The 26554-nt window shown below is 41.3% G+C and overlaps 1 protein-coding gene across 3 annotated transcripts in view; it reads right to left on the bottom strand.

The window, feature by feature from the left end:
• Positions 1-26554, bottom strand: part of MYO16 (myosin XVI) — a 394275-nt gene that overhangs the window by 79599 nt on the left and 288122 nt on the right. For all 3 annotated transcript variants that reach the window (XM_054050575.1, XM_054050567.1, XM_009560753.2), the window contains exons 26-28: positions 25026-25106; positions 23509-23714; positions 3491-3593 (exon numbers count right to left, since the gene is read on the bottom strand). In XM_054050575.1, the coding sequence (XP_053906550.1) occupies positions 3491-3593; positions 23509-23714; positions 25026-25106 (390 nt within the window). The remainder of the gene's footprint in view (positions 1-3490; positions 3594-23508; positions 23715-25025; positions 25107-26554) is intronic.

Here is a 26554-nt window from a genome sequence, read left to right as displayed (position 1 = left end):
GACAACCACCCTCATCGTGAAGAAATTCCTCCTTATGTCTAATCTAAATCTGCTCCTCTCCATTTTATAGCCATTGCCTCTAGTCCTATCACTGCAAGCCTTTGTAAGCAGTCCCTCCACAGCCTTCTTTGAGGCCCCCTTTAGGTACTGGAAGGTGGTGATATATATATATGTATACATACATATATATATGTATATATATATGTATATTTATATATGAAATCCACATATTTCCTTTTTCCCCCTCTAATGGGGTGTTTGTTGGCAAGCTCATCCTCTGATGACGGCATATGAGCAGGAGGCTGATTTCAGATGTGTGTTGTTTTCTTCCAAAATTCATCATCCTTGATGAGGATAGTTGAGCTATCTATTATTTTGGTCAATTTATCTCCCCGAATCTGCAACAGCTCTTCAAGAAAGTACAGCTAACAGTGTTGGAGAAGACATTTTTCTGATTTATTCATGAATCCCTGTATCAAATAGATTTTCAGTTCCAGTAGTGACTCATTTGAAGTAGTTACTGATAGCAACAGTGACTGAATAAACTGGTTATATGTGTAACCCCCTACTTTTTGGATGATTTTTAGTGATGCAGTACAGATGACTCCTTTTCTCTGCCTTTGCTAGCTGACGTCATTCTGGGCTCCTAATTCCTTTTTTCCTTCCCTTTCTTCACCCTGCTTCTCCCTTTTAAATGTTTTTCCTTCTTTTTTTCAGAATCCTCTGCTCTAAAAGCATAGAGGAGGGCACCCAGGACAACTGTAGATTATATAAGCTTCCTCATTTAGATTGTTACTTAAAGTTCAACTTTCATGATTAGTCAAATGAATCAAAAAGATAACTGAGAGAAAGACAATACCTGACACAGACATTAGTCACTACAGCCCGTAGTTGGGTATATAGGTTTGTATCACCTATACAAAACTTGTTGGTATCAGGCTTGTATTCATTGGGAATTTGTCTGTAAGAAATTGTCTGGACTTGTGATTTTTTTTCCTAGATTTTTCTTCCACAATTATCATATTTCCATCTATTTGTTACAGAATCATAGAATCATAGAATAGTTTGGGTTAGAAGGGACCTTAAAGATCATCCAGTTCCAACCCCCCTGTGATGGGCAGGGACACCTCCCACCACACCAGGCTGCCCAAGGCCCCATATATATAGAGAGAGCATATATATATAATAACACTCTATGGCTTGAAAAAGGTGTAAAGAGAAGGTAACTCATTTTTTTCTTGTTCCTCTCAGCTTAGTCTGTTGGCACGTGCTTCTTAGTCACTGAGTGACAATGGTAAAACTCTCACCCCCTAAACCCTCCTACTCCAATTAATTCATCAACCCCTCTCAAGAGTTTTGTTCCTTTCTGCTTTGAAGGACAGTGCATTAAGTACTGCTGTAGTTTTACATATCTGATTTCTCCTGGTGTTAATGAGATTCTGGAGTCAGAACATCTAAAATCTGTTTGAGATCACAAGCTTCAGTCCTCTGCACAATGAAGAGATTCTGTTTTGCCATTTCCTTTTCACATGTTTGTCTTTGAAGATTTCAGGCTTGTTTTCAAATGACAGAACCACAACTCTTGAGTTGTAGGCTTTCACTGATGGCCAATCGTTTTTTTTTTCATGCTGTAGTGCATGAAATTATACTGGCTCCTGGGGAGATAAACTCCACAGGCATCCTGCTCAATTTTGTAGAACCACACAAGTTCTGCAGGTTAGCCTTACTCTCAGCCTCAGGTACTTATAAGCTATTAATTAGGTACTTCTAGCTATTAATGATTATTTTTTTTATAGGGAACTTTGTAGCAAGGATGCAGAATATACCCTAGAGCTAAGTAAAGAAACCTGAACATGGAAAACAAGTCTATTTTAATATTTTTATCCTTTTCAGCTTCTATACTTCTGCTCTTTGCTGTTGAGAGAGTGAGGCTATACATGCTCACTAGTAGCTTTAGAGCCTAAAAGTGGACTTAAACAGTATTTTGACCAGAGAAGAATCTTTCTATGTGTCCAAGTGCAGGTGATCATGCATGTGTGCTTCCAACCTAGTGAGGGATCTACCTTTTTTCCTGTTATAACTAAGGAATCTGGGCCACTTAGAAAACGCCCATAGCACAAAGTCCAGCATAGTCCTTGTCCTTCATAAACAGTTACAACAACTTCTCCAGGGCATCTTAATGCTTTGAGGTCATACATGAATTAGAAGACCTATTTTAACCCCTTCCTTTAAACTAATGTTCCCAAAGAAGCCTATAGCTGTGCCATAGCTACTGTCCAGTCCCTAAAATTCACATCTGTTTCTGCAACTGGTCTGGATTCTCTCTTGTGGAATAGATTTCACAGAATCATAGAAGAATTTGAGTTGAAAGGGACCTTAAAGATCAGCCAGCTCCACCGCCCCTGCCATGGGCAGGAACACCTCCCACTGGATCAGGCTGCACAAGGCCCCATCCAGCCTGGCCTTGAACACCTCCAGGGATGGGGCAGCCACAACCTCCCTGGGAAACTTGGGCCAGTGCCTCACCACTCTCATCGTGAAGAAATTTCTCCCTATGTCTAGTAGAAATCAGCTCCTCTCCAGTTTATACCCATTGCCTCTAGTCCTACCGCTGCAAGACTTTGTAAACAGCCCCTCTCCAGCTTTCTCGGAGGCCCCTTTCAGGTACTGGAAGGTCACTACAAGGTCTCCTCGGAGCCTTCTCTTCTCCAGGTGGAAAAACCCCAACTCTCTCAGCCTGTCCTTGTATGGGAGGTGCTCCAGCCCTCTGATCATCCTTGTAGCCCTCCTCTGGACCCGTTCCAACAGCTCTATATCCTTCTTCAGTTGAGGATTCCAGAACTGGACACAATAATCCAGATGAGATCTCACAAGAGAGGAATAGAGGGGCAGAATCCCCTCCCTCACCCCGCTGGCCACACTTCTTTTGATGCAGCCCAGGACACGGTTGGACTTCCGGGCTTCGAGTGCACATTGCCAGTTCATATCAGCTTCTCATCAATCAGCATCCCCAAGTCTTTCTCTTCAGGGCTGCTCTCAATCACATCATCACCTATCCTATGTTTAGTATAATGTGTTTTACAGTACAGCTGTTTTATAGTAGTTTTTTTTAGTATTTTATAGTATAGCAGTTAGTGTAGGTTTTTACTTAAAGAACATGCAGTGGTTTTTTTGTAATTTAAAACCATTCAACCACTAAAATATGTACAGCAAATACCTTTAAAAACCTGGATACAAATTTACATAGTATACCAGCTTAATTGAAATCTTTTCCTTCTAACAGGAATATTCCGATTTTTTTTTGACATAATGATCACAGCCACTCACATGTTAGAAACCTGAGAAAATGAGTTTGATTCTATCCCAAAGCATATATATTAAATGTCAAATGAATACACTGCTGCAAAGAATCTGGTGGCTTGCCACAATGGAAATGACTCAGCTAGCTTGTTTAAAGAATGATATTTTAATTGCTTTGTAGATCACAAACCTGCCAGCCTTGTAATTTACACTGCTGAAGAACAAGACGACATCTCTCCTTGGCAGACAACTTCTTCTTCTCTCCTGCTGCTGTATCAGCCAAATCTTTATACCTAAAAAATTAGCAGAAGTAGAGTTACTCTAATGTTGATCTGGTTGATATCTTCATAGACCTTGTCAGTTTGTCTTTGAGCATCAAATCTTTGATACCTGAACTGGAAGCTTAGGATTCTGCTAAGGATGAAGAAAACAAGACGGCAAGTCAATTTAAATCTTTTATATTATTAGACATAACCTGGATTAATATGAGTGTGGGACAAGTGATGCCTAAACCCCAGATTTGTTTCCTGTCAATTCTTTGGATGCCTCACTGAAAATCAATGCAGAAAGAATGCAAAGCCTTCCCAACTGAATTTTGTTGGTATTGAATTGGGGCACTGAAAGGAGGAAAACATCTTCTTCAGTGTCAAAAAACATATGCCAATTAAGGTGCAATTCATAAGACAGTGTTTTCTTCCTTTTTTCTTAATTTTGAACAAAAGGCATTATAGCAAAGAGACTTAGAATCACAGAATAATAGAATAGTTTGGGTTGGAAGGGACCAGGAATATCATCTAGTTCCAACATCCCTGCCATGGGCAGGGACACCTCTCACTAAATCAGGCTGCCCAAGGTGCCATCTAACACCTCCAGGGATAGGGCATCCACAACCTCCCTGGACAACCTGTGCCAGTGCCTCACCACCCTCATAGTGAAGAAATTTCTCCTTATGTCTAGTCAAAATCAGCCCCTTTCCAGTTTATACCCATTGTCCCTAGTCTTATCACTGTAAGCCTTTGTAAACAGCCCCTCCCCAGCTTTCTTGTAGCCCCTTCAGGTACTGGAAGGTCACTATAAGGTCTCCTCAGAGCCTTCTCTTCTCCAGGCTGAACAACCCCAACTCTCTCAGCCTGTCCTTGTAGGAAGGTGCTCCAGCCCTCTGATGTTCCTTGTTGCCCTCCTCTGGACCCGTTCTAACAGCTCCATATCCTTCTTATGTTGAGGACTCCAGAAGGACACAATACTCCAGATGAGGTTTCACAAAAGAGGAATAGAAGGGCAGAATCCCCTCCCTCACTCTGCTGTCCATTCTTCTTTTGACGCAGCCCAGGGCACAGTTGGCCTTCTGGGGTGCAAGAGCACATTGCCGGCTCATGTTGAGCTTCTCCTCAACGAGCATCCTGAAGTCCTTCTCTGCAGGGCTGCTCTCAATCACATCATCCCCCATCCTGTGTTGAAACCATGAATTGCCCCAACCCAGGTGTAGGACCTTGCACTTGGCCTTGTTGAACCTCATGAGGTTCACACAGCCCCACTTCTTCAGCTGTTCAGATTTTAAAGAACTTGAATCAGTTTACACTATTGAAAAGAAGATCAAGAGGAGACTTGATTACATCATTGAGTACCTTCAAAGGCAGAAAATGCTAGATATTAAAGGGCTTTTTGATATTAAAAGTCTCTTTGATGCACCAGATGAAAAACTAATACAGGAAACTTAAGTCATAGGAAGTTAAATAAAGTATAAAACTCAGATACAACTGCAGATCTATTACAACATATTACTAAAGAAACTGACTGATTTTATACATCTTAATACTTCATATTACTGTACTTTCTTGGAGGTATTCCTCTGCCTAGATCTGACTGCATGGAATGAGCTGGAATGCTGTTTCATTACAAAAAGCCAATTTAAAAAGGAAGTTTTTTGCAAATGTGTCGCTTTTGATTCAACTCCCAGTGAAACAGAGGCAAAGTCTGAAGTTTGCTTGGTAGCTATACTTCCTGAAATTTTATTTATTTGTTTTTCTTAACAGATTAATTCATCTATAGCTCTGGTGCAACTCAAGATTGTGCTGTCCTGACCATGGCACACAGACCATGGCAGGCAAAGCTACAGGGCTGGAATAGCAAGGGTGGAATTTCTGCATCAAAAGAAGTGTGGCCAGCAGGGCGAGGGAGGTGATTCTGCCCCTCTATTCCTCTCTTGTGAGACCTCATCTGGAGTATTGTGTCCAGTCTGGAATCCTCAACAGAAGAAGGATATAGAGCTGTTGGAATGGGTCCAGAGGAGGGCTACAAAGATGATCAGAGGGCTGAAGAACCTCCCATATGAGGACAGGCTGAGAGAGTTGGGGTTGTTCAGCCTGGAGAAGAGAAGGCTTAGACCTTAGAGCGACCACCTAGTACCTGAAAGGGGCCTCCAAGAAAGCTGGGGAGGGACTGTTTACAAAGGTTTGTAGTGACAAGTCTAGAGGCAATGGGTACAAAACTGAAGAGGGGTAGATTTAGACCAGACATAAGGAGGAATTTGACTCCAAGGACAGTAATGATCTCAGGAGCTGTAGCAACTCTGCAGCAAAGTCTGATGTCAAACTGCTCTAAGACCAGACTTCACGCAGCCTTGTAGTTTCCAGAGCTGCACAGACCCTTGGGTATCTCAGCACCTGCAGTCTGGAAATGTTCTCTGGTCTGGTAGCATTCCTGCTGAGGACTCCACTAGTAAATGAAATACGAGAGGGATTATTTCTTTGGCATAGAAACCATCTGGCAAAAAAAACAGCCTGTCTATTTATTAAGTATTCTGCTGTTCTATTAAACTCTGTCACCTTCCAACAGTGTGTTGCCACATCTATGCTGTCTTCTGGAACTTGCCTGGTTTAATTTTCAAGTTGTGCTCAGGAGTTGTTTGGAGGAATGCTTGTTGGAAGGGGTCAAAACTTCACCAGAGATCCTTTGAATTAACCTGATGATCCAAATAAGCACTACAGAACTGTGTATTCTACTTTCCCAACAGATTAACTAGCTGTATAGTCACAAAGACATTTGATTTATGGACTGCTATTAAGGTTGAGGCCACCTCATTTCTGTATTTGTATCAACTGGATTTTCTTAGAAATCGTGGAGAATCAGAGGTGTTAGAGAGACAACTGCTGGAAAGCTTAGCAACTGCTGACTAAAACAAAGATGATTCAGCGCTGACTCACGATGCATGAAGAAGTGACTGTGAAAGTGGTCAGCCTGAAACTCACTTACAGCAGAAACCCAAAGAAATGTATTTCATTCCCAAAGCAGAACCAAACTAAAGGTTTGAAATTCAAAGTTTGTATCAGATTTACTTTAGATCTGTGCAAATGACCGGACTGAAAGAAAGCATAACCAAATATTCTTTACGGTCTGCATTATATAGCAAGGCAGACAAAAATTATCTACTCCTTTCCCCCAGCTTTAAAAGTCCCTGAAAATCCACCACATTGTCCTGGAAGTCTAATCAATGCTCTGAATTCCCTTCTAGCCATTAAAGTAAGTTCTGTCTTAGTAAAAGAGGACAGACTAATGGTTGTGGTAGCAGAGAAAGAGCTAAATATGGAGACTAATTCTGCTACAGACTTCCTCAGTGATCATGGCAAGTCATTTGGAAGATGACCCAGTTCATTTGGAAAAGACCCAATTCATTTGGAAGTGACCCAATTCTAACATTTCCCTACGTTAGACATGGAAAAGCTATGCTCCTAGCCTGAGTTAGTCACATTGTTCTCAAGACATTGTGTGAAATTAAGTATTTCCACAGAGTGACTTGTTCTATGCGTCCCAGATATTGTTAAAATGAGAGGAGATCGCCCTCTGGAGGTGCCTTTCTCTACTGACCATAGATGGACTCCCCAAAGATGACCAGGCTGGGGACCTGAGAGGAGTCTCACCCATAGGTCTACTTCCTGACTGACTTACTCATCTGCAGACTAACTGATGGAGGGACTAACAGAATATATCCTTATTTCTCCTGTCTATCTTGTTCAAACACACCACTTATCTAAACATCTAGGATGAAAAAGCACCTTTAGGCCTGGTGTTACCATATGCTATCTGAGATCAATCATTTTTGTCTTATTTAAGGATGCTTAAACAAAACCAACACAAATTTTCTAGCTATTTTTCAGGCAGAATATTTCCCTGATTTAATTCTCAGCTCAGATTTGCAAATACAGAATCACAGAATAGTTCAGGTATGAAAAGACCTTTATGATTATCGAGTCCAACCATAAACCTAACACTGCCAACTCCACTACTAAACCATATCCCTGAGCACCATCTCTACATGTATTTTAGATACTTTGAGGGATGGAAACAACCACTTCCCTGCGTAGCTTCTTCCAGTGCTTGACAACACTTCCCATGAATAAATATTTCCTAATATCCAGTCTAAACCTCACCTGTCATAACCAAACACCACTTCTTTTTGACCTAGGATGTGTTACGTGGGAGACCAGACCAACATCCACTTCACTACAACTCCTTTCAGGTAGTTGTAGACAGTGATAAGGTCTCCCCTCAGCCTCGTTTTCTCCAGACTAATCAAGTTCCCTCAGCCACTCCTCATAAGACTTGTTCTCCAGCCCCTTCACCAGCTTCATTGCACTTCTCTGGATGTGCTCCATCACCTCAAGGTCTTTCTTGTAGTGAGGAGCCCAAAACTGAACATAGTATGTGAAGTGTGGCCTAATATCAGTGTTAACACAGGGTTAGTAATGAAAACGGGTATATGAGAACGAGAAGACCGCATGTGTTGGTGTCAGTCTAAATTTGTCCTGGACAAACCTGATGGTGTAACCACAACCTTATTTGATTTTTTTGGTTTGGAACTGGATGATCTTTAATATCCCTTCTAACTCAAACTATTCTACAATTCTATGATTCTGTGTTCTGGATCACTCAGCCTTATAAACAGTTCTGTAGGATAGAGTGCACAACTACTTTTTACAGCTCTAAAAGAAAAGTGATCTGACCCATATATCTTTTATGAACAGTGATGCATTACTGATGCTCACTGAGCAAGGATTTTAAGACTTCCTTCTACCCTTGGCAATTCTTTCTCTCTCCCTTGGTGTCTACATACAGATAAAATTGGCAAATTTGGATCGTCATTGTGAAGGACACAAGCTATTTCAGGCACTGTACAATGTGCCCAAGTGCCCCAGCTGGTGGCCTAGGTGCTACCTTCAAGTAGATGAGAGAATGGAGAAAGTTTCTTACATGGGCAGACACCTCCGCTATAAGCACAGGCTGAGAGACTTGGGATTGTTCAGCCTGCAGAAGAGAAGGTTCTGGGGAGACCTTACAGTGGCCTCCCAGTACAAGAAGGGAGCCTCCAAGAAAGCCGGGGAGAGATTTTTTTACAAGGGCATGGAGTGACAGAACAACGGGGTATGGCTTTAAATTGGAGAGGCGGAAGATTTAGACTAGAAATTAGGGAGAAAGCCTTTACAATGAGGGTGGGAAGGCATTGGAACAGGTTGCCCAGGGAAGTTGTGGCTGCCCCATCCCTGGAGGTGGTCAAGGCCAGGTTGGATGGGGCCTTGGGCAGCCTGATCTAGTGGGAAGTGTCCCTGCCCATGGCAGGGGGGTTGGAACTGGATAATCTTTAAGGTCCCTTCCAACCCAAACTATTCTATGACTATTCTATCTACTCAAGAGAGAAACCTGTATTTTTTAAGGAAAAAAAAAAGGCTGTCTAGAAAATTCTCAACTAATAAACCTCATAAAAGCAGGCAGCAGCAAAGAAAAGGGTGGAATTTTGATTAATATTATGCGTATATAAAGGATACAGAGTCATTCCACTTCCCTGTGTTCAATTCTTTCCACTGACCTAATTATTTTTGAAATATGAGAAACATGGGAAATTCCAGATAATTAGAAAAGGGGAAATAGATTATTATAGTTTCCAGGAGAAGAAAAGAAAAGTGATTCTGCCAATCTCTGTACTGTATACATGACATAAATATCTCATTATGCAGCATAAATATTAATAACCTGTGCAGGTATTGAAAATTTTGAGAGAATAAATCTGTGGTTGTGGAAAAGAAAAGGATGCCTTTATAAGAGATTAGAGCAGACAAATAGACTGCACTTGGGGCTTCTTTAATATAACAGAAGAGGACTACAAGGTTCACCATAGACATAAGGAGGAATTTTTTCACTATGAGAGTGGTGAGGCACTGGCACAGGTTGCCCAGGGAAGTTGTGGCTGCCCCATCCCTGGAGGTGTTCAAGGCCAGGTTGGATGGGGCTTTGGGAAGCCTGATATAGTGGGAGGTGTCCCTGCCCATCACAGAGGTTGGAACTGGATGACCTTTAAGGTCCCTTCCATCCCAAACTAGTCTATGATTCTACGACTCTATGATTCTACAAAACATGTTTCGCACTGACGTTGCTTCATACAGCCTTACAAAAATAATTCAGATTGGTGTAGAGGTGAGCATGAAGTGCAATTTGTCTGATAGATTTGAAACAAAGAATAATTATATATGGCCATGAACCAAAACCCGTTCCACCTAATAGTGTCATTTTTTAAAATTTCCTAATTGATATCAAGCAACACAGGATTAAATAGCAAGATCTGCAGACCAATAAGCATTAAGGAAGAAAATTAAATTAGAGTAGATCTGGGAAAACTGCGAGCAGTTTTATTCTCTCTGGGTTGATCTGGCACACAGACATTTGCTGACAGAAAGAAATGTGTAAAGCAATAATGCTAAGAGTGACCTTGCAGTAAACTGACCACAAACCATAGTTACCCCACAATGTTTTTATACATGATACTGTAAGCCAGAAACTTTTCAGTTGGTGAAACATTCCGATTTTCTACTTCAACAAGTAAAAATTCCCTTAAAGAATCATAGAATCATGGCATCACTAGGTTGGAAAAGACCTTTGAGATCATTGAGTCCAACCATACCTGTCCACTACAAAACCAGATCCCTCAACCTCATCTACCCATCTTTTAAATCTCTCCAGGGATCTCAACCACCTCCCTGGGCAGCCTCTGCCAGTGCCTGATGTCCAATCTGAACCTGCAGTTTTTTCCTGATGTCCAATCTGAACCTGCCCTGGTGCAACTTGAGGCCATTTCCTCTTGTCCTGTCACTTGGGAGAAAAGACCAACACCTTCTTCACTACTGCATCCTCCTTTCAGGCAGCTGTAGACAGTGACAATGTTTCCCCTCAGCCTCCTTTTCTCCAACCTAAATAACCCCAGGTCCCTCAGCCGCTCTTCATATCCCTTGTTCTCCAGCCCCTTCACCAGCTTTGTTGCTCTTCTCTGGACACACTCCAGCACCTTAATGTCCTTGTTGTAGTGAGGGGCCCACTTCCTATACAAAGAAGTACAGGGCCACACAAGGTGTGCTTTAATATGTGTATTTAAAGAGGAAAAATGTAACATAAATGTTATGTAACTGAGATAAAACAGCAAAAGAACTAAGAAATAGAAGTGAAAAATACTCATATAATTCCAAGAACAAAATTTAATCTGCAAATGGGTCAGCCACCAGTCCCATATGGAGCTCAGTATAGACTTTTGAGGGAGGATCAAGGCTGTGAAATCCACATGATCAGAACACCCTTGCATAAGAAGTGGCCATTTGGGATTATCAGGCAATGGTAGAGGCTGCCTGGGGAAGTTGTTGAGTCCCCATCCCTAGAGGTATTTAAAGATGGGTAGATATGGTTTGGTAGTGGATGGGTACAGTTGGACTCAAAGATCTCAAAGGTCTTTTCGAACTAAGTGATTCTATGATTCTATGATTTTAGACTGAAGTAAAAAAAAAAAATCTCAGATGTATATTTGTGAAGGGCGATAGAAAAATAACTTGGAATGATATGATTCTTTTTCTTTCTTTCCTTAATTTTATGATTTTTTGCATTAGGATTTGCCACCATTTATCTTTTCTAGACTTCTGAATTTCAAACACTGGAGAGAAGAAATAATGAATATGTCTTAATCCCAGAATATTTACTCATATACTTCATGTAATTAAGCAGGTACTTCCTTGGCTCAGAAAACATGGCATCAGAATAATAAATAGAATATAAATTATAGTTCAGGTCTTGGGATTAGCAGATTCAGCTATGCAAATGAAAAATAAATTCACAACATTTGCTAAAGCATTAGACTAATTTGCATAGAATCATTGAAGCATAGAATAGACTGGGTTGGAAAGCACCTTAAAGATCATCTAGTTCAAAACCCCTGCAATGGGCAGGGACATCTCCCATTAGATCAGGCTGCCCAAGGCCCCATCCAACCTGGCCTTGAACACCTCCAGGGATGGGGCAGCCACAACTTCCCTGGGCAACCTGTGCCAGTGCCTAACCACACACATCATGAAGATATTCCTCTTTATGTCTTGTCTAAATCTGCCCCTCTCCAGCTCATAGCCATTGCCTCTAGTCCTATCACCACAAGCCTTTGTAAACAGTCCCTTCAAATATTTCTTGGAGGCCCAATTCAGGTAATGGAAGGTCACTCTACGGTCTTCTCAGAGCCTTCTCTTCTGCAGGCTGAACAACCCCAACTCTCTCAGCCTGTCCTCGGGTGGAAGGTGCTCCACCCCACTGATTATCTTTTTACCCCTCTTCTGGACCTGTTCCAACAGCTCCATATCCTTCATGTTGAGGATTCCAGAACTGGACACAGTCTTCTAGTTGAGGTCTCACAAGAGAGGAATAGATGGGCACAATCACCTCCCTCACCCTGCTGGCCACGCTTCTTTCCAGGATATGGTTGGCCTTCTGGGCTGCAAACACACATTGCTGGCTCATGTGGAGCTTCTCATCAATCAGCATCACCAAGTCCTTCTGTGCAGGGCTGCTCTCAATCACTTCATCCCCCATCCTGTGTTGAAACCACGGATTGCCCCGACCCAAGTGTAGGACCTTGCACTTGGCCTTGTTGAACCTCATGAGGTTCTCACAGGCCCACTTCTCCAGCTTGTCCATGTCCCTCTGGATAATGTCTCACTCTTAATTAAAGCTGTCATTTCCATTCTGTCTTGATATAATAACGTAAAAATATATTTATTTAAGAAATTGGCAAAAGAAATTATACATTAACTGAGAAATATGCCAGCAGCAAGTAGAAAAGCAGCCCTTTTACATGAGCACTTGCCTCTAACACTGTAAATGTTTACATTTACCTCTACCTATATAGGCCTTCTCCGTAGCTAAGTTCCTCTTTATGCTTGGGTTCTCCAAAACAGGCACACAGAGCAGTAAAATGCTTCAGTGTACACAGAATATATGGACTACAAAACAAATTAAACTGTCTTTATCAACCCACTAGTTTGATTCTGTAAAACACGGAGGTGATACAGTACTGGTCCAGAGGAGGTCTACAAGGATGATCAGAGGGCTGGAGCACCTCTGCTATGAGGACAAGCTGAGAGAGTCAGGCTTGTTCAGCCTGGAGAAGAGAAGGCTCCAAGGAGACCTAGAGAGACCTTCCAGTACCTGAAGGGGACCTCCAAGAAAGCTGGGGAGGGACTGTTTACAAAGGCTTGTAGTGATAGGACTAGGGGAAACAGGTATAAACTAGAGAGGGGCAGATTTAGGCTAGACATAAGGAAGAATATCTTTACCATTAGAGTGGTGAGGCACCGGAGTAGGTTGCCCAGGGAAGTTGTGGATCCCCCCTCCCTGGAAGCGTTGAAGGCCAGGTTGGATGGGCTCTTGGGTGGCCTGATCCAGTGGGATGTCCCTGCCCACAGCAAGGGGGTTGGACAGGATGATCTTTAAGGTCCCTTCCAACCCAAACCATTCTATGATTTTAAAGATTTTGCATGCATACTTGCACAAGATTTTGTGTTTGCTCTCAGATGTCACCAGTACTAACTCCCTACTATTATTTACTCCGTCTAGGAAATTTAACTTTAGGAAGCTTCATTCTTGTGCTGAAGATTAAATAGTTGTAAAGAATATCAAGATGTGGATAAGGAGAAAAAGGGTGCCATGAACGTCTGAGTGGAGTGGGAAAGGATTTAACAGCTGCAGAACCACAGAAATTAAGAACAGCAGGAGGGTCACAGTCACTTTTGAGTGTGGGGTGGCTGGAGTACATTCGTACAAGTCCTCTGAGCAGAGAAAAAAAGCAGTCAGGAGTCACAGAATCACAGAATCACAGAATCACAAGGTTGGAAAGGACCCACTGGATCATCGAGTCCAACCATTCCTAACACTCCCTAAACCATGTCCCTCAGCACTAACTAATTAATTAATTAGGAGTAATTAATTATATTTTCCTAGGCAATGAGAGCATGCCGTTATATTTAAATAATCAATGAATACAAAGGCATTATTTTAAAACTATACAGTAAAATTAATTTATCCATGTGACAACTTTCAACTTATTTAGATAATTCAAAGTTCCTGCATCGTGCTATTAGCATAAACCAATGTGTTGCAGACTTACTTCTTTAAAATATTTATTTTAAAGATAGGCTGTTCCTATTAATTTAAGAGATCTATTATTTTAATAGGCATCTCCTTAAAAGATTTTCAGTGCATAGGATTAGTGAAGATAGTAGAGGTTGATAGTACTTTCTTTTAGCAGGTTCATTTCTGTGGAAGGCATGTAACCGAAATTCTCACAACCATACATAAATCTATGTCTACTGCCTTTGTCATTATGTGAGGTCAGCGAATTAAGAAGTATGGAAGAATTATTTTCTTTGAAATATCAAGGTTCTGAAAACATTTAATGTCATTAGCTGCCCCCTATCAGAGGGGGGGTTGGAACTTGATGATCTTTAAGGTCCCTTCCAACCCAAACTATTCTATGATTCTATGATTATGGGCACATAGAACTCAGTCTGAGATATGGATCAAGAGCATTTAATACTGACATATGTACACAAATATAATTTTATCTGTTTTTATAAAACAGGCTTTAAAATGGAATCCAGTTCTGTGGTAGGTATTTTAGTACTCAAGAAGGCTCTGGGGAGATCTCAGAGTGGCTTTCTACTGCCTGAAAAGGGCCTCAAGAAAGATCTAGAGGGACTTTTACAAGGGCATGGAATGACTGGATGAGGGGGAATGGCTTTAAATTGGAATGGGGAAGATTTAGATTAGGCATTAGGAAGAAATTCTTTACGATGAGGGTGGTGAGACACCAGCCCAGGTTTCCCAGGGAAGTTGTGGCTGCCCCATCCCTGGAGGTGTTCAAGGCCTTGGGTAGCCTGGTCTGGTAGTAGGTGTCCCTGTCCTTCACAGGGGAGTTGGAACTGGATGATCTTTAAAGCCCCTTCCAATTCAAACCATTGTATGACTCTATGATTTCTCCATGTTTAGAAACAGTACAAGCTTTTAAATTCATGGATGTAAAATATGCATAGATATTATAAGAATATCATAGAGTAACAGAGTTATTTAGTGATTTAATAAATGTTTACTTAACCCTGAGGGATGAGAAATGTCAAAAGCTAGTGGAAATGTTAGTCCAGAGGTACCCAAGGGTGGCCCATAACTCTGGAAATGAAATAAACACTTTAAAATTTCATAGATTCTTCCTTAATTTAAAAGAAAGGAAACCACTGGAACCGCTAAAATAGTTCAGCCAGAATTATGTTTGTACATGTTGAATAGATTTATCTTTGCCTATAGAAAATGAACCTAACCATGGAAAAAAAAAAGGCAAGGAAGAAGAACAATACCTTGAGATTCTCTTTGAAACAGCCTTAAAGCCTGGACATTCTCTATTGCACAAAACAATAACCCCCTGTTAAAAGCTCCACTAAGTTTTATACATTTAATACTAAACATAATATACAATGCTGGATGGTTATTCAGATTGCACATCAAACATTGGGAAGTTATGAACTGTCAGACTTAAAACTGACCATTTATTACCCAGTATCTGTCTATTTTACTGTCTAATTACATTCACTCACTCAAAGGACCCCTCTTCATGTCGATCCTGCAGAACTCTTAAGTACATGATGGACATGAATAATTCAACTGACTTCAGTGGAATGACACAAGAGTTGACACCCATTTATAATCGCTTTGGCAAACAAGGGTGGCATTATAAAGCTCAGAAGATGCACGGATAGCCTCAAGTTGCACCAGGGGAGGTTCAGATTAGACATCAGGAAAAATTTCTTCACTGAAAGGGTTCCCAGACGCTGGCAGAGGCTGCTCAGGGTGGTGGTTGAGCCCACATCCCTGGAGGTATTTAAAAGATGGGGAGATGAAGTGCTCAGGGATATGGTTTAGTAGTGGACAGGTAAGATTGGACTCAATGATATCAAAGGTCTTCTCAAAACAAATGATTCTATGAGTCTATGATTATTTTTGCCTTCTAAATATAGAACAAAGCCAAATTTCTGACCTACCACTGAAAACTCAAGTCAAAAAAGAAACTTTATTTTCTCTTATACTCATTTGTACACTGTCGGTAAGCCCTGGAAACAAAAGCAGCTTTATCATTCTCACAGTCCACCTTTGTGACATGTAACATAAGTGACAAGTGGTGTCCCTCAGGGTTCTGTACTGGGACCAGTGCTGTTTAATATTTTCACTGATGATATTGGCAGCGAGATCGAGGGCACCCTCAGCAAGTTTGCAGATGATACCAAGCTGAGTGGTGTGGTTGCCACACCAGAAGAATGGGATGTCATTTGGAGGGACTTGGAGAGGCTGGAGAAGGGGGCCTGTGTGAAAATCATGAGGTTCAACGAGGCCAAGCACAAGGTCCTACACCTGGGCTGTGGCAATCTGCAGTTTCAATACAGCCTGGGAATGACATGATTGAGACCAGACCTAAGGAGAAGGACTTGGCTGTGCTGATTGATGAGAAGCTCAATATGAGCCAGCAAGCTGTCCTCACAGCCCAGAAGGCCAACCGTGTCCTGGGCTGCATCAAAAGAAATGTGGCCAGCAGGTCAAGGGAGAAGATTCTGCCCCTCTACTCTGCTCCGGTGAGACCCCACCTGGAGTCCTGTGTCCAGTTCTGGAATGCCCAACATAAGGAGAGTGGCACAGGTTTCCCAGAGAAGTTGTGGATGCCCTCCTCCTTGGAAGTGTCCAAGGCCAGGTTGGATGGGGCTTTGAGCATTCTGGTGTAGTGGGATGTTAGAACTGCATGATCTTTAATCTCTCTTCCAACTCAAACCATTCTATGATCCAATGATTCTATCATTCTATGACTACTAAAACGGCCAAAGACGTAGTAACTTTTAAAATCATGGTTTTAACTGTTTTTAACGTTTCTGGGTAACCTTCATTCTTCATAGGAAAACAGTCATTACCATGCTTATGATTTTTTATTTAATATGCCCTCAAAAATGATGACTTCAAAGTACTTCACTTACCTTTTCCTGCATTTTAAAAGAAAACAAACAAAAATCATTACCTTCAATCAGAAATCCTACTTCCAGCTCCAGCTCTAAAGCAAGTAACTACATAGCACGAGATTGCCTTTTCGTATAAATTGATATCATGACATCTACTTTAATGGAATATTACTTTTTAACACCAGTTAGATTACATCTTGCTCCCCTTACAAGGATTTAAAGTATTGTAGCAGATATCAATGCGCTGCTTTATGAGAAGACTGGTTGTATTATTGTATAGCAGATAATCAAGCTAAAAGGGCCAGTGTGATGACCCATTACTTTGTAATTTACTCAGTATATCATTCCCACTAATGCCCCACCTAACTTGCTCATGAGACTCTGAAATGTTTTTCCTGCACTATTTTAATTTACAAATGATATATTACAAACTATTTTAACTTCCCTGCTTTCAAGAGGTAAAAAAGAGAGAGGAAAGACAGAGAGGAAAAAAAAAAAGGGAGGGAAAGAAAGGAAGCTAAAATACACAATGAGGCCCACATAAAATTTACAAACATAAACACATCATAGAATCATAGAATCATAGAATCATAGAATCATAGAATCATAGACTAGTTTGGATTGGAAGGGACCTTAATGATCACCCAGTTCCAACCCCCCTGTCATGGGAAGGGACACTTTCTACTAGATTAGGCTGCCCAAGACCCCATCCAACCTGGTCTTGAGCACCTCCAGGGATGGGGCAGCCACAACTTCCCTGGGCATCTTGTTCCAACTCTCATCATGAAGAAATCCCTCCTTATATTTAGTCTAAATCTATGCCTCTCCACTTTATAGCCACTGCCGCTGGTCCAATCACTAAAGGCCATTGAAAAGAGTCCTTCTCCAGATTTTTTAGAGTCACCCTTCAGGTACTCAAAGGTTACTCTAGGATCTCCTCGGAGCCTTCTCTTCTCCAGGCTGAACAAACCCAACTCTCTCAGCCTGTCTCTGTATGGGAGGTGCTCCAGCCCTCTGATCATCTTCCTGAACCTCCTCTGGACCCGTTCCAACTGCTCCATATCCTTCTTATGTTGGAGATTCCAGAACTGGACACAGGACTCCAGGTGGGGTCTCACGAGACTGGGGTAGAGGGGAGAATCCCCTCCCTTGCCCTGCTGGCCACGCTTCTTTTGATGCAGACCAGGACACGGTTGGCCTTCTGGGCTGTGAGTGCACATTGCTGGTCCACGTCACGCTTCTCATTATGAGTACCCCATGTTCCTCTCCACAGTCTCTAAGGCAGTAGTTCATAAATGTTTTCTTGGCTGAGAAAACTAAAATGCAGGCAGAGCAGAGCACCGATATGGTTCAGCAACTTGTTGAACCACATTAAAGAAGAAAAAAGGATAGGAAAAATCAATTTTAGTTTCTAATCCAATTTACAAAACAGTAACAATAGAGGAGTGTTGGTAAAGGAGGATGGTAGCAAACCAAAATTGTTCAGAATGAGTGAAAGAAAGCATCTTTCTGCCTCATCTTTACTTGAACATGCCTTAACAGCTGTATTCTTGTACTTCACTGAGCAAGAAATATAAGCTCTCCTCATTACTCTAGATGGATCCTTGATCATTATTTTTAAAAATTTATATTTCAAATGGCTTTTACATGTCTTTCTTGGGCAGCAAGTGAGGTCAATGACACGAAAGTCAGCCAGAATCCATTTTATTAATTGATGCAGGGAGATTAGGTTCTAGATATCAAGCTTGTTCAATCGCGCTCTGCCTGTGCCCTGTGAGTTTCCGAGTCCTATTGTTCTACACTGGTAATAAAGCACATGCTAATACTTACTTTTTTTGCACCAAATACCAAAAGCATAACACATTTCTACATCGCTACTAACGTGCTTTTTGTACATCTTGGGTGGAATTACCCTCATTTTAAACAAGATATCAAAATGCTAAGTCATTGACTCATTGAATAGAACCAAAGAATAGTTTGGGTTGGAAGGGACCTTAAAGATCATTCAGTTCCAACTCCCTTGCCATGGGAAGGGACACCTCCCACTGGATCAGGCTGCACAAGGCCCCATCCAACCTGACCTTGAACAACCTCCAGGGATGGGGCAGCCACAAATTCCCTGGCCAATCTGGGCTGGTGCCTCACCACTCTCATTGTGAAGAAATTCCTCCTTATGTCTACGTCTAAATCTGCCCCTCTCCAGCTTACACCTGTTCCCCCTAGTCCTATCACTACAAGCCTTTGTAAACAGTCCTTCTCCACCTTTCCTGGAAGCCCCTTCAGATACTGGAAGGTTGCTCTAGGGTCTCCTTGGAGCCTTCTCTTCTCCAGGCTGAACAACTCCAACTGTCTCAGCCTGTCCTTGCATGGGAGGTGCTCCAACCCTACAATCATTTTTGTAGACCTCCTCTGGACCCATTCCAACAGCCTCATATCTTTCTTCTGCTGGGGTTTCCAGAAATGGACACAATACTCCAGATAAGGTCTCACAAGAGAGGAACAGAGGGGCAGAATACTCTCCCTCACCCTGCTGGCCACACTTCCTTTGATGCAGCCTAGGATATGGTTGGCCTTCTGGGCTGCAAGCGCACATTGCTGGCTCATATTGAGCTTCTCATCAATCAGCACTCCCAAGTCCTTCTCTGCAGGGCTGCTCTCAATCACATCATCCCACATCCTGTGTTGAAACTACGGATTGCCCCAACCCAGGTGTAGGACCTAGACTTGGCCTTGTTGAACCTCATGAGTTTTGCACAGGCCCACTTCTCCAGGTTTTCCAGGTCCCTCTGGATAACAACTTGTCCTTCCGGTGTGGCAAGTGTACCACTCAGCTTGGTGTTATCAAATGATGGAAAGAAAAGCCATCTGCAGATAGTTCCAACTCCCATGGTTAATTTAGTGTTTTCTTTCTTCCAAAATCAAAACTATTTGAGGATGCTTTACCAGTGTGTACAATATGGGATGCAAAGTGGAAACTTCAAACTCTTCGACAACCTTGTTTGTGCCAGTTCCTTGACTCAAAAGTAGAGAATTCCAAAATCTAGCTCACAAAGAATGATTCAGAAGGTATTAATGAAAAATATATGGATAAACTTTTCCTGGAATCTAAACTGCATGTTATGCAAGACTTTCTATTTTAAAGATAAGGTAAAGTTATTTCGGTGTCTTCACTCAGTGTGTTAGTAACTGAGCCAACACCGCAGGCAAATTCAGCAGAAACACTGCAGCTGGAGTTGGCAAATTCGCTGAAATCACATATATCATTTCATAATTATATCCGTGCTGCCTGTTTTACAGCATTTAATAGCATCTAACCTTATTAATTCCCATTTTTATTATACATTCATTGACAGTAACTGTCACAGCTTCCACTTAAGAACCAGAATTTCTACAAGATTTCTCTTCTGATCAACGAACTCTGGTGACTGAGGGGTTCACCTCACAGCTGACAACTTTTACTTTGATTATCCAGGAACAGAATCAGTAAATCCAAAAAGGACTGTAACAGAAATAATGATTAAGCTTCGTAGCCCAGGAAGAAATACTTCAAAATATGACCTTTTCTTAGCTAATGTGTTTTTCTAGCCATTGTCAGAGTTCAGATGTGACTCATAAATATATGCTAGAGACCAGACATATTAATCCCTAATTAGATACTAATAGAAATTTATTCAGAATCATCCGTAGCTACTGTCTGATATAATATCCAGGTTTTTCCAGTATTTTATCCCTTCACCACAAAAGCCCATAACTGAAACATTCTACCTTTTTATTTGTTGGAATGGCTCCAGAGGAGGACCACAAAGATGATCCAAGGGCTGGAGCACCTCCCACATGAGGAAAGGCTGAGAGAGTTGGGCTTGTTCAGTTTAGAGAAAAGAAGGCTCCAGGGAGACCTTAGAGTGGCCTTCCAAAACCTGAAGGCGGCTACAAGAAAGCTGAGGAGACACTTTTTGCAAGGGAATGGAGTGATAGGATGGGGAGGAATGGCTTTAAATTGGAAGGGGGAAGATTTAGATTAGACATTACGAATAAAATCTTCACCCAGGGTAGTGAGGCATTGGAACAGGCTGCCCAGGGAAGTCGTGGATCCCCCTCCTTGAAAGCACTGAAGGCCATGTTGGATGGTGCCTTGAGCAGTCTGGTCTGGTTGGAGGTGTCTCTGCCCATCTCAGGGGGGTTGGAACTGGATGATCTTTAAGGTCCCTTCCAACAGAAACCGTTCTACGATTCTATGATTCTATGATTAACCAGCAAAACAAAGAGATTTTTATATTTTTCACTAATTATTTTTTTAATTCTGGCCACATTACCTTTATGATAAATACAACCATAAAAGGAAATGCATAAAACCTGCAGGTGGGGTGGAGAAGGATAGCAATTCACTATCTTTTGGGAATTGCAGTTAGGATCCGGGCCACAAATTCTCTTTGATTTTGCGCAGTGCTTTCAGACCTGCCTTTAATATCCTTTTCTTCTCAGGCCAGGTAAGCCCAGGAGAACTGCACAGTACATTGAGCTCTAGAAAAATGAGATTTCCTTGCATTGCTACTATAAAATGGTTTGCAGTAGAGCTGAGCCAAGTTGTGAACCACACAGCTGCATTCCTTGGAACTCAGCCCACCAAAAGGACTCCAAGACACAAACTGACTGTGAAAATCTTACAGTTATGGGTAAACCTCTCACAGGCACCCGTATGGGGACACACTCTGTTACTTTGAAGTCATGTCATTCTTGGGTTGATAGTTCATAAGGTCACTCTTATGAATTATGATATCTTGTTGATATCTTGTGTTGAGGCCACAACGTCCAATTGCTACTTAGTATGACTCAAATGCGGAGGAAACCCTCCTTCAAAAGAGAAAACCTACAAAAGAATCAAGAGTCCTTACTACTATTTACTATTTACAAACAAAGGCACAACAGAGCACAACAAAATAAAGCAAAAATAATTTGGATTTCAGTATCTTACAAAACATTCAGGAAAAAAAAACAAGGTGTAGGCAAAACTCATTCTGCTCAGTCGCATCCATCATTGAGTTAAGAGGCTTAAACTGTCTATTTCTCCTTTCTTCCTTTGTGTTTTTATTTTGCCAGCTGTCAAGGTCTTTCTTCCCAGAATAATAGGGACTAATTCCTTGCCCCTTGGGGCAAGCCATGGGAAGGCTAAACTTTTTTAGCCCAGTAAGAGAACTTGGTAAGAGTATTCACTTGTTTACAGCTTTCTGCAGTGAATAAAGAACAATTCCTTCATCTTTCCTAGTTTTGTTCCCTGATGTTTATGCCCTCCCAACCTCAGGTTCCAGGTTCTCCACATCTTCTTAGTTCCAGGGTAGCTCAGAATGGAGTCTGATGACATAAAGACCAGTATTATTGTGGCCTGTTGTGATCACTATTTATAATATTTGACATATTTTACCTGCTTGTACGGTATTTGTGCTGGCTTGGGATTGAAGGATCCTAAATAAATATTAAGTTGACACCATTTTTACCTCTCTCTTGCAACTTGAACAATAATCAGTACCTTAAAGAGAGAGGTTTAGACTCTTGTACAGCATCACAGAATCATAGACTCATAAAATAGAATCATAGAATAGTTTGGGTTGGAAGAAAACTTAAAGACCACCCAGTTCCAACCCCCCTGGTTGGTTTTCCTGTGTCCACTGCTGTGGTTACCCCATCATAGAAGGCCATTAGGTTGTCATCCACCCAAAATCTGCCCAAATGCATACCAGTGCAACCACTTCTGAATATGAAAGCAGCCTGGTTTTCCAGCTCTTCCAGTATACACATCTTCTCCTTAACCAGCCTGCACTTTTGGATTCATGCTGCAGGATGAATATTGTCATAAGACAGACATGGCTTACTTTTGAAACACATGGGACTATAAATTCCTATATTCCTACATTTTTTTGATATTTACAGACTTACTAGAGAGACTATGATCCTGTCTAGGTAGTAATTTAACATCCATAACTTTTTCCATAAAGACAACTGGAAATTTAGATGCACGTAAGCAGCTAATATTCCCATCTGCTTTTTCAGAGGTAAAATAAAAATGACTGCTTGATATATCAGCCAAGGAGTAGAACACGCAGAGATGAGGAACATGTGTGAGTGTATGAGACTGCTCAATGAACACCTCTTGGACAAGATGTTGCTCTTTTTTTGCTGAAGCATTTGAGAAAGCAAATGAGCCAAAATTCCAAAATTTAATTGGGGATGGGGTAAAAGAGTTCGACGTTGGACAGAAGGAGTGACATGCATCTTTTTGTCTTTTCATGTTAATTCAAAATTTCACACATTTCTAACAATAATAATGAAAACTGAATTGTGTTATGAGCATTAATAACTCATTACCACGCAGAACCAAATCCTACCATATCAAATACAAACACTGAATTCACGCCACCTACAACGATAAACTTGACAAATTAAACTATTACCTTCTCTGCTTTTTACAGAGACAACAGGCAATAAATTGTACAAATAGCACAAAATATAAAAATATAATTACTGTATTAAGTTATATTTTTAAACAGAATAGATTTTGCTGATGATCTTTATAAATACAGAAGCAAAGAATCATAGAATCCCTTGGTTGGAAAAGACCTTTAAGATCAGCGAGTCCAAACATACCTGTCCAGTACCAAACCATATCCCTGAGCACTTCAAGCCCTCAAAGTTCATGATTCCTTCAATTAAAAAATGACAAGCCTACAGCATTGTTGGTAGATATGATTTTTCTCTGAAGAATGTCTGAAAAGCTCATCAGCAAAACAACACTACAGGCACTACCAGAGCACAACAGAGGGCTTTGTACTGTAGGTAAGAAAAAGGTTCTATGAATCTTAAAAGAATTTACCTTGACAGGAAGTCAGTGAAAGAGAGACGTATTGGATATCCATGTCTTATGATTTTGATCATGTCTAAGACGCCAATATACTGCAGTTGAGCAGACACATAAAAATTGTCAAAAGTATCTGGCAACTTGGAGTTATTAGGCTTTATACAATGAACGGAATGCGGTGTGCAGTTCTGCAGCTTCCCAATAATATCTGTGAGTGATTTCTGTAGGGGAAGAAAAAAAATCAGTTATCAGTCATTATTGTGCAGCAAAGGCAAATGCTCAACACCTATCCTCTTCCTAACTTTATAGCATCATGTTCTTGAAAGGCTTGACGTGGTGTTGGAGTTTGAGTTAAATTAGAGTCAGTTTTCTGACTTTAACTAAGTCTTTTCTAAGTAACTTCATCTTCTGAAAATTAACTGCATGTATTTCTGACAGTGTTCTCCCTAGAAGTGATAACAAAGGGCACTGGTATACAGAAAAACCACTGCTTATAATTATTCCTACAGCAATGAAGGGAATCCTTGAGCTACCGAAAGAAAAGGCCACACCTACACGGAGGGGCAGATAGGACAGGTGACTCAGAGAATCATAAGAATAGTCCAGGTTGGAAGGGACCTTAAACATCATCCAGTTTCAACCTCCCTGCCATGGGCAGGAACACATCCCACAAGATCAGGCTACACAAGGCTCCATCCAACCTGTCCTTGAACACCTCCAGGGATGAGGCAGCCACAACTTCCCTGGGACACCTGGGCAAGTGCCTCACCACTCTCATAGTGAAATTCTTCCACATGTCTAGTCTAAATCAGCCCCTTTCCAGTTGATACTCATTGCCCATAGTCTTATCCCTACAAGCCTTTTTAAACAGTCCCTCCCCAGCTTTCTTGTAGGCACTCTTCAGGTATTGGAAGGTTGCTTAGACTCCAAACTGAGCAACAGAGTATTCATCCCACATACATCAGACTCAGTATAAAAATGAGAGATCATTAGGATCTCTTTCTCTTCTGTGATGACCAGTGTCCAGTGAGGACTTTTGTCTGTCTGGTTGTTCCTGATCCCAGATCCATGCATTCTTGCATCCAGTTTCTGAGCCCAGCTTCTTCCTAGCCTCAAACACTTTCCCTCGTGTCGGCTCTGTGGTAGTTGCAGTGATGTAGAGTCATCAAGAGGTGGGGTGGGGGCACAATCTCATTTATTTCTATATATTTTAGTACTTCTAACTCTTTTCATCATTAGTATTATTATTTTATTAAATCTGTAGCTTTAGTTTCAAACCCGCAAGCCTTTTTCCTCTTCTTTTTCTTTTCCCCTTCCCTTGGGGTTGGGGAAGGATTTGGGAGCCCAATTGCTTAGTTTTAGCAGCCAAAATTGGCTGGGCCAGAGCTAAACCGTGACACCCAGCCACACCAGTAGCTTTCTCAAGCATATGATTTTTCTTTCTTCCATTGCAATCTGTAGGGACTAATCCTCCCTTTAAAATGTTTGGGGGTATTTTTCTCGCCATTTCTGTCCAGAAGATGTTCACTAACCCTGAGCTGTGCTGCCACAGTGGTTGGGCCCCCTCGTTCCAGTCTCTGAAGAAATGAGGACGTTCCCTTCTTTTTCAACAGCTGTGGGGAGAAAAGCACACACATGATACCTTTATATCGAGATGGATAGTAAACCTTGATTTTCATTGTCACACAATTTACTAGAAAAGACAAACAAATAGTAACATCATAGGCAATGATTTCAGTTGCAGCAAGAATTGGGCAAATGGATAAACACTCTCAAGTACCTGCAGAGCCAGGACTGGCAAGAAAGTTTTAATTTCAAAAGCAGCTGTATACCATTAAAAAGATAAAATACGTTTTCCAACTAACTGGGCAAAGCAATATGATCTGGAACTCTACTGCAGAAGCAGAATTTGTGCAGTTAGGATTCCATACAGTCTGCCTATAATTAGCATCGTTGTGTAACTCTCTGAAAAGGTTCCTTATGTCTTCCGCAGATGCTTAAGTGAGTAAAAGAGAGCACTGGTCATTAAGAAAAATCTTAAAGGCAAACCAATAAAATGAATATTTTAAAAACCCTTCTCTTTTCCCCCTGCACAAGTGGATGTAGTTAATCTTTTAATCTAGCCTGGTCTAGTGGGAGGCATCCCGACCCATGGCAGGGGTGTTGGAACTGGATGATCTCTAAGGACCCTTCCAACCCAAACCATTCTGTGTTTCTATGAGTCTTTTATTTTTTAAACCCATTTTCACTAATTATAGACATAAATAATCAATAACTTTGTATCTCATTAGAACCAATGTATCCTATACATCAGACTCGGGAGTGGGAAACAAATTCAGATTTTACTTCCTATCTTGGAGACCAAAATGGAAATAATCATGTTAAAAGTGGTCCCAGAAATTATTTTTTTTTATTAAACTTCCTACAGGAAAGCTGGCAAAATTATTGCATTCCAGGGTTTGGCCAAGATCTTCAACTCAAATCTGTGTTTCAATGACAGCCTTTTCACCTCTGACTTCTTTTCATTGCCTTTCTCCAGTCCACTTACCCCATAAAACTCCCTTTCTATCAAGTCAGCATGTTCTGCCCTACTCCTGCCTTCTTCCAGTTGCATTAAAAAGGTATGCATTTTCCTCAGCTGGGCCCACTCAAGCCAAACTCCATTAAAATTATTGCAGAGCAAGCAATTCTCTATTCACTATGCTGAACTTTGCAGCTCTTCATGATTTCAAATCTCACTTACTAGGATTCAATAACATTTTAAAGGGAAATTCATCCCCAAACTCAGAATAGAAAGGTAACAGAGATCTGCTTGCTCCAGGTCTTCTTATAAAAAGAACCACTAGGATTATAGAATGATTTGGGTTGGAAGAGACCTTGAAGATCACACAGTTCCAAAACCCTTGCCATGGGCAGGGACATCCCACTAGATCAAGCTGCCCAAGGCCTCATCCAACCTGGCCTTCAACACCTTCAGGGATGGGGCATCCACAACCTCCCTGGGCAACCTATGCCAGTGCCTCACCACTCTTATCATGAAGAAATTCTTCCTAATGTCTAG

Source organism: Cuculus canorus, chromosome 1, assembly GCF_017976375.1.
Source record: "Cuculus canorus isolate bCucCan1 chromosome 1, bCucCan1.pri, whole genome shotgun sequence".
NCBI lineage: Eukaryota > Metazoa > Chordata > Aves > Cuculiformes > Cuculidae > Cuculus > Cuculus canorus.
Note: the sequence above shows the minus strand (reverse complement) of the source record. Positions and strands in the feature narration are given on the sequence as shown.